The sequence below is a fragment of the Trachemys scripta genome, chromosome 11 (genome assembly GCF_013100865.1).
Source record: "Trachemys scripta elegans isolate TJP31775 chromosome 11, CAS_Tse_1.0, whole genome shotgun sequence".
In the NCBI taxonomy this organism is placed as follows: domain Eukaryota; kingdom Metazoa; phylum Chordata; order Testudines; family Emydidae; genus Trachemys; species Trachemys scripta.
This window is the reverse complement of record NC_048308.1, coordinates 75235464-75248876: the sequence shown is the minus strand read 5'-3', so window position 1 is coordinate 75248876 and position 13413 is coordinate 75235464. Positions and strand designations below refer to the sequence as shown.

Sequence of the window (13413 nt, the reverse complement as noted above, 5' to 3'; positions counted from 1 at the left end):
AAATCCGGACGAATGGTAACCCTAGTGTCCACGGAGCTGCTCCAGAATGGAGACTGGACCTTCCAGATCCTGGTGATGCTGGAGATGAGCCCCCGGCACGGGGACGTCTACACCTGCCAGTGGAGCACATCAGCCTGTGGGACCCCCTTGCGGCGCACTGGGGTAAGAGCCTCTGACTGTGGAGCCTTCAGGGGATGGGCCTGGGTCAGAGCCCCCCCCCCCCAGGACAGAGAGCCAGGACGTGAGAAGGGAACGGGAGGCTGGGCTGAGCCCGAACTCCCCAAGCTCCTGTTTTCACAGCAGCGCAGCCTGACTCTGCCAGGACCCCGATGCTGCCGGGGTCGGGGGCTTCGTGCTGGGGTGATCTCCTTGGCGCCCGGACTCCTCACCTACCTGAAGACTAAGGGAGGTGCCTGGCTCTGGGCGGGAACCGCAGCACCAGGGTGTGTGGTCAGGTGGGCTGCGGGAATCGGGCCTGGGCTCCCCGTGGCAGACACACCGTAATCTGGTCCGGCAGGGTGTCTCCACTGCACTTACACACCTGGAGCTGACCTGGGCCAGCTGTCTCAGGCTACGGGAGGGGCCCTGCCCCCAGGAGCTCTCAGCCCAGCCCAGCCAGCGACTTGGGGCGGCCTCCCCGGTACCCCGCGGGCCGTAGTGTTGTCAGGGCTCCGTGGGGTAGCTGGGCCTATGTCCCACGGGGAACCCGCTTGCTTCCCGGGCACCCAGCTCCGCCTGGACGCCCTGCCAGGGCCCTCCTGGTTCCCATCCCCCACCCGTGCCCACCCCCTTTGTGTATGTAGCTGGGCCTGACCCCGGCACCCAGGCCTGGCTCCTACAGCCCCGGGGGGCCCGCTGGGCAGCCCCTCCCTGAAGGGTTTATTGAACGGCACAGGCCAGCGCCGGGTCCCCATGGATCCTGGATCCCAGCAATCCCACGGTGCCCCCAAGTGTCCAACGTCCCCTGAATGTCCCAGAGGGAGAAGAATCCCACCCCCCACCCAGGGCCCCGATCTCCCAGGGCCCCGATCCAGTCCTGCCCTCGGCGCCCTCAGCTCTGGAGCCGGGCACAGACCCAGCCCTGAGTGCCATGTCCCCAGGAGAGGGGCCGATCCCCACGCCTGGGCCGGGGCCGCACCCTGAGGCCCTGGACTCCCCTGGTCTAACATCCTGGTAGACTCTGGAATGAGAGAGGAGAGTGGATGGGTTAGGGGTGGGGTGTAACAGTTCCCCAACCTCCACCCCCACCCCAGAGAGGGAGAGGACTCACCTGCGTCTGGTCCACCACAGCACCACGGCCACGGCAGCTACGGACACAACCCCCAGGGTGATGCCCACGGCCAGGCCGGGGCCCCAGGGCCTGCTCTGCTCTGTAAAACAGGGGGTGCCGTGCTGGGAACGGGGACACTCCACACAGCTCTCTTCCCCGATCCCATTCGCGCTCCCCACAGCCCCCACCCTGTTCCCACACCCCAGTCCTGTCCCGTCCCCCTCAGCTCCTTCATCCTGTTCCCCGGGTCCATCACCCAACTCTCCCCTTCTGCCTCCCTCCGCCCCAATCCCGCTGCCTGGACCACCCCCATCCCACTCAGGACGTGCAGGAAAAGCCCCCGGAGACCACGACCCCCCCCCCCCCGGGGACGTGCACCCACCCCAGGGGATCAGCAGGCTCCGGCCCCCCAGGCTGCTGTGCTGCACCCGGCAGGCGTAGCTGTGCCCGGCGCCCGGCCCCACGGCCAGGGAGCTGCGCAGCTGGTAGGTCAGGTCTGCGTTGGGCAGGATCCCGCTGGAGTTCAGCCGCCCGCCCGGCCCCACCTCCTCCCCGTCCTGCAGCCAGGCCACGCGGACGGGCCGGGGGTAGAAACCGGTGACCCGGCAAACCAGCAGTACTGGCGCGGGGGTCCCGGCTGGGGGAGGCGCTCGGGCAAACACCACGGCGACCGGCCGCTCTGAGACAGGAGGAGAGAGACGGGGCGGGGGAGAGGGGACGATTCAGTCTGAGCCTCAGGGACTCACTAGCCAAGCCCAGCTCCATTCCCCGGGGTCAGGCGTTGGCCCCGCTGTCCTGGCCAGACCCCAATTCTGCCCCCTGCAGTTACCAGTGGTGACAGAACCCTGTTCACTTCCTGTCCTAAACTGCTGTGCAGTGCGGCTGTGAAATAGCTATTGTGCTGCGCCCCAGATATAGCTGCATTTGTACTCCAGGCAAGGGGGCCATGTATAACCAGCCCCTGTGCTCCACCCCAGAGGTGGCTGCATCTCAGCGAGCAGGGAGCGGTGTCCAGCCTCACCTTGCCTCTCCAGAGACTCTTTCCCGTACAGGACAAACATATTGAGCAGATAGATGCAAGTTATTCTAAAAAAAAACTGAAGCCTGGTGGACGCGCTCTTATCCCAGTTGAGAAGGTCCCGGGCGTTGAGCGCCAGCTTATCCTCCGACCGAGCGACCCAGGTGCCCACGTCCACGTCGAAGCTCACGACGTCCTCGCCATTCCCCGCGGTGTCATAGAATCCCCTCGAGGAGCCGTTGGGGTGCAGCTCGCAGCCGAGGGAGCCCTGGGTAACAAAGGGGTCTGGAACAGGAAGGGCAGGGGGATGAGGACGGGCGTCCGGAGATTACCGGGGGGCAGGAATAGAGAAATGGGGCAATAAAGGCGCATGATAGGTGCAATGAGGACGTTTGGCCACAAGATGGCGGCAGGATTGTGGGGCGCCTCTGGCTGGAGTGACGCCAGCCCGTTTCTGTTTAAAGCTGATTGTTCAAAGTGCTCTGAGGTTCATGTGCACAGTCAGATGGGCTCGAAAATCGCTGCGTTACATCGGGGCCTGAGGCAGAGTTTGTGGTGCAAATTTGGGGCCCCTTGGTCATGGGGTTCCTGAGATACGGACCCCCCAAATGACCTGCTTTTCAAAGGCTCAGGGTACGTCAGGAAAGACCAGGAGGCTCGGCTCAGGGAGTGGGACACGGGGCCTTTCCCCTCTAGGAAGTGGAGGCTACAATCTGGCCCCAGAGCTGGTGTTTCCCCTCTGGGGGATGCCGGCTCCAATCAGCCAAAGGGCCAGGGCCAGGGCCAGGTGAGTGTGTCAGTTCTCAGCACCCCGGGTGGGCGGGAGAAGGGATCCCCTCAGACCGCTCCATACTCACAGCCCTTTCCCTGCTGCTGGGCTATTGTGTTCACGGTAAGGATGAAGTCGGACAGGGAGCGATGGATCACCAGCTCCAGGTCCTGCCACTGCTTCGGGGTCAGGCCCTGCTGGGCCCAGGGCTGCAGGAAGCGGATCTCGCAGGTGCTGCAGTTCAGGGAGTGGGTCTCCAGGTCGCCCAGCAGGGCCTTCACCTGTATGTGCGCAGAGCTGGCGTCCGGGAACAGGGCGGTGAGGAGCACCTGGAGGGTGACAGTTCCTGGGGGGACCAGAGGGAAGGCTGCGGAGGAGGAAGTAACAGAAAACAAGTGGAGAACAAAGTGGGTGGGGAGAGACATTAATACGTCTCCCTGCTGACCCCTAACCCGCCTCCCCCCTCCTCCTACACCCCCAGCAAGGGTCACTAACACAGCACAGTGCTGTCCCCCGCACCCCGCACCCCTGGCTTTACACCATCCCCTCCCCCCCAGTAGCAAAAACTGTGGGGGGGTCCCCACTTACCGGCCAGGGCCCCCCATGCCCAGGGCAGGAGCAGCAGAGGGAGCAGCATCCCAGCAGGGGAAGGGGGATCCGGGCATCAGGGCAGTGGGACGAAGGGTCCGGAGTCGCCCATTTGCTCTTGGTTCTGCCCCAGGGCACACGCCTCTCTGCCAAATTCTCTCTGTCTGTGTCTGCGCAGACCTGTCCCCGCAGCTGCCAGCCCGGAGCCAATCAGGGCAGAGTGAATCGGGGAGGGGGGGCAGCGCGGGAGGGGGATCCCCGGCAGCAAGATCAGAACCAGGCCCTGTCCCACAGTCAGTGTGTGCGATGCCCCCTCCATCTCCTCCGGCCTGGGGTACCACTTTTCCCAGCACAGCCCCTCGCGCCGCCCTGGGGCAATGGGGAGCCCTGACTGCCCGGGGAGAGCCCCCTGCTGCCCCCCGCCCCACCCCCTAGTGCTGCCCTGGGGCAATGGGGAGCCCTGACTGCCCAGGGAGAGCCCCCTGCTGCCCCCGCCCCGCCCCCTGCAGTACTGCCCCTAGCGCTGCCCTGGGGCCATGGGAACCCCTGACTGCCCGGGGAGAGCCCCCTGCTGCCCCCCGCGCCGCCCCCTGCAGCACAGCCCCTAGCGCTGCCCTGGGGCAATGGAGAGGCTGGAAGAGGGGAGAACACAACTGCCCTTAGGAGGAAAAGTTATGATCTTAAAACCATTTGTGACACGGGCAGGCGCCGCTCCCTGGGCGAGGGTGAGGCAGGAAAAACCATTTGTCAACAGAGCTTTGAGCCTTTGGCCACTGGAATGTTACCGAACCAAAATCCCGCTCCCAGGAGGGGGAAGCCGGCCTGTCTAGTTGGGTGAGTCCTTGGGTCTCTGCTGGGCCTGCCCCGGGACTAGCTTGTGCCCCCCCCTGCCCGGGCCGAGGACACTCCCAGCTGCTGTTCAGAAAGCAGCACCCATGCTGGGCGCTCCTTTTCCGGCCGGGTAGTCTTGGCAGCTGAGTTTATTTGATCATTGACTGGCTCCATTGGTGTCTCTCAGCTGGTAGGGGCTGGCAAAGGGTGTCTGGCTGGCCTGGTTACATGAGGCAGGGCTGGGGTCCCCCCACTTCTTAACCTGGCATTTGGCTGCCCCTCCAGCCCTCCCTTCGGGTTTCTGCTCCCTGGCGGCGCGGCCCAGATTCCCTTGGCCCCAGTGGGGATGAACTGCCCCAGGCAAAGTGAACCTGCCTCCCCCGGAGCAGATGTTGCCTTGACAAAAGGCTCCGGTGGAAATCGCTCCGCGCTGCCCAAGAGGGGCCGTTTGTTCTCTCCAGCCATAGAAAAGGTTATTCTTTGTGCTCATCAAATCCCACCAGCGGGTCACCCCTCCCCTGAATCCTAGGGTTCAGCTCCCAGCCAGCACTCCCCCAAACCGTGCCTGCGATGGCCGGGGCTTTGCTGCAAGCGCTGGCTCTGCACTCTCTGAACTTCCCGTCGATTCTCTCCGTCGGCAGGCCGGTGCGCGCATTTTGTCTGCCCGGGGTGCAGTTGTCTGGGGAGGAAGGAGGTTGGGAGGGAGGGAAGGGATCAGATGGGAGCTGCGCGTGTCTAGACAGCTCCAGTGACTGCTGGCCTGGTAGGGACCTTTGCTTCTGCATGAGATTCACCGCGGAGAAACTGGAGCATGGGACTGAACCCTTTGCAGGGCCTGCCCAGCATCGCGGCGGCTTTCGTGTTCAGCAGGTGTCCTCTGGCCCGGGCAGAGACACGCCGCTAATTCTCGGCTGAATCCTGTGCACATTTTGTTTAGTGACATTTTGATGCCGTTTTGAATGCTTAAATAGCACCATCTAGTGACTTTTCAGGGTGTCTCTGGCGACTTCCTGCCATGGGGAGTTGGCAGCTCCAAGCACCAGCCCCGGGACTACGCCCATCGTTCTGGGGCTGGGCACCCCCAGCCCAACGGCCAGTCAGCACCGGGGCTGGGCAGCGTCACCAGTCACCAGGCAGAGCCGGCCCCAGCAGGGCTCGGTTCCAGACTTCTCCCTCGTAGGGTCTGGGGTGGGGCTGCAGGACTCGCCCGGCGCCTGCCATGGCCCCATTGAGGCCCCCAGAGCAGCTGGGATGACGCTGGAGAGCGGGGCCAGCCCAGGGCCAGCCGCCCCATAACAGGGCACAGCAAAGTGCCTGGGCTGCTCCATCTGCTTGGCCTCCTGCCCCAAACCCCTCGCTGCTGGGGGGGAGATAGGCCGGGGGGTGGGGGGATCACTCAGCTTTGTCTCAGTAAATTTAGTCCTAGTGAAAGGTTCAGGGCTGGCGTCTCAGGGAAAAGATCTGAGCTCCCCCTTCCCATGGGCCTGAGCCCTGCCCCCCAGGCACCCCACCAGAGCGGGGGCTCAGTCTCCGTGGGTCAGTCACAGCTCGGCCTCCCAGGCTGCTCCCACCATCGATCTCCCTAAGGGACTTCTCAGGCCCCCCAGTCTCTGAGCCCCTCCCCCTCTCTGCTGCATTCACCCTCCCGCACCCACCCCCTGTGGGGCAGGGGCGGGCCATTGTCCCCATGGTCCAGCTGGGGAGGGAGGCCCAGAGAATTCAATGACTGGCCCAGGGTCACACATGGAGTTGCTGGCAGAGCCGGGAATTGACCCCTGGGATCCCGGCTCAGACGCCAGCCCCTGAGCTCCTGGGTTATCTCCTCTCTGGACCCCTCTGTGACAGCTCCCCAGGTGTGGTGCATTGGCCCAGCCTTGGACATGGGTCTGGGAGGACCCGTTTGGAGTGTCAGACACCCCCCGCCCTCTCCCCCCCTGGGTACCCCGGCCTCCTTGGGACAAACCTCGGAGCCGTTAGCACCCCTGCCCCACACTGTGAGCTTCCTTCAGCGAGTCCCCCTGGTCTGGGCACCTCGGAGAAACGTGTACCCCAAAGGGGGCAATGCCCCCCCCCAGCATGGGCAGGGACTCAGGCAACCTGTCAAAGGTTTATGAGGTGATTGGCACACGGTATGGGAAGCCCTCAGGCCAGCACAGAGAAATGGGGTACAGCAGAGTTCCTTTGGGGGTCTCCCAGCCCCAGCAAAGCCGTGTAGATCCCTTGGCTCCCGCTTTGGGCCTCTTTGTCCCCTGTCCCCTTCTTTGTCTCTAGTTCCCGGGTGAGCTCACCACCCACCCGGCCCCTCCTCAGTCCGTGTTCTTGGCCAGGGGAATGGGGCGCAACTCCCTTGCTGAGAGGCAGGAAGTCCACACGCTCTGCGCCATTTGGTCTCTGCAAAGAGTAAACAGCCTTTCCCCCACACCAGCGAACAATGCAGCATATAGGAGAAACAGAGGCACACACCGTATTCATACAAAATATTACAGACAATTCCCACTCCATCCCGCAAACAGCCGATCGGAGCTGGCACCCCTAGGAGGGTAATGTCCCTGGGAGGGCCCCTTCAGGGCGCCAGACCCACTTAGTGTCTCTCTCTCTCTGACAAGGGCAAGTGACGTGACTTCACCTCCTGGAACCGAACCTCGGAGCCGTCAGCACCCTGCTTCACGCCATGAGCTCCCTGCAGCAAGTCCACCTGGGTGGGATATTTTGCTTATAAGAAGCACACGGGCTCTTTTTCAGGGGAAAAGGCAACACGCCACGTTTATTGGAAATACAACAATTAGCATATGCGTTCAATCACACACACACACTGTCCTGCCAGTCGATGTCATAGTTACCAGTCCAGATCAATCTAGTGGCCAGCTCGGTTGATTATGGGTAGGGAGGAGCCGGGTTCTGTCGGTCGTGACACAATGCTCCGGGGAAGTCTTGGCAGGACAAACCCAAAGTTTCATGGCAAAGCCCCCTGTTTATATAGTGATCTTACTTCATTGGGACCAACGAGTTCTGCACCCTCATGCTGAATTGTCCTTTGACAAGTGCTTCTTTTCTTAAATTGTTTTTCTCATCCTTTATCTTATCCTTTATCCACTTATCTTCTAACTCACACATTCCTTATTCACACACAGAACAGGATTGATTTACACAGAGCATTTGAATAGGAACATCAAATTGCAATGCAGGAGAAAACAATCATGGCATTCTTTTACTTATTTCAAAATGCTAAACCTATAACAAAGTGGTGATGTCCCTAAAGGTCTGTTACTGCCTTGAAATCAGCTTCAGACACAAGATTCTGGCTGATGCATCTTTACCAATGGCCCATTCGGCCCATTCCTTCCTCCTTTCAGAAAGGGTGGCTGGCAGAATATGGTGAAATCATACACCAGTACATTTAATAAATGCTGCATTATTATTCTTTATCCTTCATTCTCAATTATACAAAGTACAAGCGTAAAATCCTACTACTACAAGGACACAGAGAGCCTTGTGCACCCAAAGGGAGTGCTGCCCTGCCGACAACATCGGCAGGGACTCAGCCAGCGTGGGGCAGCGGAAGGGTTTGTTAGTTGGCTGCACCGCAGCGTACACAGCCCGTGGTTAGCGCAGAGAGCAGGGTTTCAGCCTGGTCAGCCCAGAGCCCTCTGACCCCTCCTTTTCCCAGCTCAGGAGAGAGCCCCAGCTTCCAGCCCTCCACACTTCACACACACACACCCCTGACCTGGCCCCTCCTCAGCCCTTTGTTCCCCTACTGGGCATACCCGGCAGGCTTCCTGCTGAGGGGTCAGCCACCCATGGTCGTTAGTTGCCGGGTACCAAAGGTCCAGGCAATTGAAGTGGCAATTATCTTCTCAGACTCTCCATGGACATGGGGCGCAGGCCCCACAGCTGGCATCTGTCACATCTGGGTCTCTGCAGAGTATACAACCTTTCCCTGCCACCTAGTTACCGTGTAGCACGTTGGGGTAACGGAGTATTCGTTCAAAATAGTTGAACGAATTCCCGTTCTGGGAAATTTCCCGTTCTGTGACAGCTCCCAAATGTCCAACATGCCCCGAACGTCTCAGAGGAAGGAAATCCCAACCCCCCAGCCCAGGCCCCGATCTCTCAGCACTCCAAACCAAATCAGCCCTCGGGGCCCTGAGCTCTGGAGCCGGGCACAGATCCAGCCCCAAGGTCCATGTCCCCAGGAGAGGGGCTGATCCCCACGCCTGGGCCGGTGCCATCCCCTCAGGGCCTGGACTCCCCTGGTGTAATGTCCTGGTAGCCCCTGGAAGGAGAGAGCAGAGGGGATGGGTTAGGGGGTGTAACGGTCCCCCCACCCCCACCCCAGAGAGGGAGAGGACTCACCTGCGTCTGCTCCGTCACAGCACCACGGCCACAGCGGCTACGGCCACAACCCCCAGGGTGATGCCCACGGCCAGGCCGGGGCCCCAGGACCTGCTCTGCTCTGTAACACAGGGGGTGCCGTGCTGGGAACGGGGACAGGAGTGTGGGCCCTGTTCCCTCAGCCTCCCCCACAGTCCACCCCGGTCATCTCAACCGACCCACTGCCCTCAGCCCCCCCGACCCTGTTCCCTCAGCCTCTCCCGCAGTCCCCTCTACTGCCACCACCCGTGACCCACTGGGAATGGACACAGGAATATGGACCCTGTTCCCTCAGCCGCCCCTGCAGTCCCACCTGGTCCTCCCACAGTCCCACCCCCTCAGCCTCCCTCTGCTCCAGTACTGCTCCCCTCTAGTCCCCTGCCCCTCTCCCAAACCACCGCAAGCCCTCCCCAGCCCTGCCTCTCTTGGCTCCACCCAGTCCACTCCACACAGATCTCTCCCCCCACCCCATTCATGTCCCCCCTAAACTCCTCCATCCTGCTCCCCCTGGTCCATCCCCACAACCCCCCACCCACCTCCTCTGCTTCCCTGCACCCCATCTCGCTGCCTGGACCACCCCCGTCCCACTCAGGACGTGCAGGGAAAGTCCCCAGAGACCACGACCCCCCCCCCCAGGGACGTGCACCTACCCCAGGGGATCAGCAGGCTCCGGCCCCCCAGGCTGCTGTGCTGCACCCGGCAGGCGTAGCTGTGCCCGGCGCCCGGCCCCACGGCCAGGGAGCTGCGCAGCTGGTAGGTCAGGTCCGCGTTGGGCAGGATCCCGCTGGAGTTCAGCCGCCCGCCCGGCCCCACCTCCTCCCCGTCCTGCAGCCAGGCCACGCGGACGGGCCGGGGGTAGAAACCGGTGACCCGGCAAACCAGCAGTACCGGCGCGGGGGTCCCGGCTGGGGGAGGCGCTCGGGCAAACACCACGGCGACCGGCCGCTCTGAAACAGGAGGAGAGAGACGGGGCGGAGGAGAGGGGACGATTCAGCCTGAGCCTCAGGAACTCACTAGCCAAGCCCAGCTCCATTCCCCGGGGTCAGGCGTTGGCCCCACTGTCCTGGCCAGACCCCAATACCGCAGTTACCATTCCTGAAGGAATCCCCCTTCACTTCCTGTCTTAAACTGCTGTGCAGTGCGGCTGTGAACTCACTACTGCGCTCCAGCCCAGATAGAGCTGCATTTGTACACAATATAAGGGGTCCCTGTTTAAACAGCCCCCGCACCCCATCTCAGTGAGCAGGGAGCGGTGTCCAGCCTCACCTTGTCTCACCAGAGACTCTTTCCCGTACTGGGCAAAGCTCTTGAGCTCATTGACACACGTTGTTCTCAGGAGAAACTGAGCCATGGCAATCGTGCTCTTATGCTGGTTAAGAAAATCCCGTGAGTTGAGGGCCAGCTTATGCCAGTGCTGAGCGACCCAGGCGCCCTCGTCCACATTGAAGCTGAGGAAATCCTCCCCGTTCACCGCGGCGTCACAGAACTGCCGTGAGGTGCCGTTGGGGTGGAGCTCACAGCCGATGGAGGCCTGGATGACAAAGGGGTCTGGAACAAGAACGGCAGGGCAATGAGGACAGGCCATTAGGAGGTCACCAGGGTGCCAGAGGTAGGGGGCAGAAACAGAAAGACGGGGGAATAAAGACATAATGTCAGGTAGAATGAGGATGTTTGGCCACAAGATGGCAGCGGGATTGTGGGGCGGTTCTGGATGGAGTTAAGGGCACATTGCGGTTTCTGTTTAGAGCTGATGTTTTCAAAGTGCTCTGAGGTCCATACACATAGTCAGATTGGCTCAGAAATCGCTGCACTATATCGGGGCCTTAGACAGAGGTTGTGGTGCAAATTTGGGGTCCCTTGGTCATGGGTTTTCTGTTATACAGACCCCCACCCAAATCACCTGCCTTTTAAATATTACTTTTTTTAAAAAGTGCTTTGTGATGCTATAGACTAGAGAAAATTATGGCCCCGAGCCTCAATAAACGTACATCCCTGGGCTCCCTTGAGCTCAGCTCTGCACCGGTAGCAAGGACAGGTCTGGCTTCCCAGCGTTACAAAAGTCCCTGGGCCTTGGTTCTGTCTGTGGTGCGTACGCCGGGCGGTGACATGCACCTGTGCCCACAGAGAGTTCACACCTCTGCCAGCGATTGTTTCCTCAGCCATGTCCCAGGGCATGACACACCGAGTCGCACACTCACTCAGCCGGAGAGGCAGAAACCTCTGAGCCCCCCCCCCCCCCAGGAGCATCTGTCTGAGCCTGTCGCCGAGAGGTTCCTGTGGGGGTGAGCTGTGATCGCAGGGCCAGCTGTCACTCTGTCGGGAAACGCACATGCCTAGGCAGATTGCCTTGAAACTAGCTCTGCCCCAGCAAGGTGCAGGGGACACTTTGTGGTGCAAATTTGGGGGCAGGTGGGTAAGGGGTTCCTGAGAGAAAGTCTCGCCCGAGGACCTGCTTTTAGTGCTCCAGCACCAGACACCCAGCGCAGACACTGGGCTGAGCCGCTGAGAAGAGGTGAGCTGGGTCTGTCCCATCCCACTGGGCAGAGCTGGTTGTGAGGGTGGGGGTGGGATTCGCTTAGCTCTGCATTTCCTGCCTTTCCAATTCTTGTGTTGAAGGTGTCAGATTTCAATGTTCAGGCTGGCCAGGTTCCAGTGGCATGAACAAGCCTTTGGTAGGGCAGATGGCTGTGAAAAACCATGTGCCCATGCTCAGAGGATGGCACATGGGGCTTTTCTCCTCTAGGGTGCACAGGATGCAACCTGGCCGCAGAGCTGGGGGACTGGCTCAGCAGGATGGAGAATGGGTAATGGGGCCATTCCCTTCTAGGGCACACCGGCTCCATTCAACCCAAGGGCCAGGAACTGGCTGTCTTGCCCCTGATCCACCCTGTCAGGAGACAAGCAGTTACTGCAGTGAGTGTGTCAGTTCTCAGCTCCCTATTGGGTGTGGGGACCGCTCCATACTCACAGTGCTCTTCTTCAGCCTTAACCACTTTGTTAATAAGAAGGATGAATTTGGACAGATAGTCATGGAGCACTGTCTCCAGGTCCTGCCACTGCTTCGGAGTGAGGCCCTGCTGGGCCCAGGGCTGCAGGAAGCGGATCTTGCAGGTGCTGCAATTCATGGAGTGGGTCTCCAGGTCCCCGAGCAGGGCCAGCCCCTCCATGTTCCTAGAACTGGCGTTGTGGAAGACAGTGGTTTTGAGCAGCCGGAGGGTGAGAGACCCTGCGGGGACAGGAGGGGAGGCTGGGGGGAGGGGAGAGGAAACAAGGGGAGGACAAAGCGGGTGAGGAGAGATTAAGGCGTCTCAGTCTCGTTAATGCTCCCCAGCTCCAGGGTTTCCTGCTGAACCCTAACCTGCCTCCCCCCTCCTCTTGCACCCCAGCAAGGGTCACTAGTGCTAGAGAAGTTCATGGAGGACGGGTCCATCAGTGGCTGTTAGCCGGGATGGGCAGGGATGTGTCCCTAGTCTCTGTTTGCTAGAAGCTGGGAATGAGCGACAGGGGATGAATCACTTGTTCATTCCCTCTGGGGCACCTGGCATTGGCCGCTGTTGGCAGACAGGAGACTGGGCTAGATGGACCTTTGGTCTGACCCAATCTGGCCGTTCTTATGTTCTTATGTGGTGCTGCCCCACCCTGGCCTGGCATTATATCAGGCACAAACCCCGCCAGTAGCGAAAAGGGCAGGGAAGGGGGTCCCCACTTACCGGCCAGGGCCCCCCATGCCCAGGGGAGGAGCAGCAGAGGGAGCAGCATCCAGGCAGGGGAAGCGGGATCCCGGCTCTGGCCAGTGTCAGTGCAATGGGACGAGGGGCCCAGGGTCGCCCACAGGCTGTCGGTTCCTCCCCAGGCCACAAGCCTCGCCACCAACTTCTCTCTTTGTCTGTCTCTGCTCAGCTCTGTGCCCACAGCTGCCAGCCCCAGCCAATCAGGGCAGAGGGAGTCGGGGAGCGACGGCAGCGCGGGGGGGGGATCCCCGGCGGCAGGGTCAGAACTAGGGCTGGATCCGCACGTAGGCAAACTGGGCCGGGACGCAGGGCTCGCATGCGTGGCCAATGTCCTGCTCCTCACCCTGTCCGGGGCTCTGCCCACAGCAGCACCCTCGGCCCTGGCACTGCAGCCAAACTTGGCCTAGCGTGGAGGGGCGGTTCGGGGGGATGGAGAGGGAGTCCACCCCCACTCCCGCTGCAGTGACAGGCCTGCGCTGTGGGGCTGGGCCTGGCTGCCCCCAAGTGATGGGGGTGATCGGGGTGAAGAGACAGAGTGGAAGGGAGGGCAGAGCCCCCCCATCTGCCCTCCCTCCCACTGTCCCCTCCCTCTACCTGCCTGCCCCTCTCTCTCCCAACATCCCTCCCTGCTGACCCCTCCCTCTCCCAATAGACCCTCCCCACCCTCCCATAAGTCCCTCCCCATTGCAATAGCCCCTCCCCTCACTGCTCCTCCATTCCAATGACCCCACCTGCCGCTCCCACTCCCAATAGCCCCTTCCCCTCCCATCACTCATTAGCCCCTCCCTCCCTGCCCTCTTTCCTATTAGCCCTCTCCCACTCTCTGCCCCACCCT

The 13413-nt window shown here is 61.5% G+C and overlaps 1 protein-coding gene across 1 annotated transcript; it reads right to left on the bottom strand.

Moving 5' to 3' along the window:
• Positions 1-879: 879 nt before the first annotated feature.
• LOC117885021 lies at positions 880-13117 on the bottom strand. Its single transcript, XM_034786095.1, is given in 11 exon segments — positions 880-1180; positions 1271-1370; positions 1653-1949; positions 2292-2573; positions 3146-3424; positions 8619-8749; positions 8830-8929; positions 9498-9794; positions 10114-10395; positions 11816-12094; positions 12558-13117. Coding segments are annotated over 11 exon segments (2397 nt in total). The 5' UTR covers positions 12607-13117.
• Positions 13118-13413: the final 296 nt, after the last annotated feature.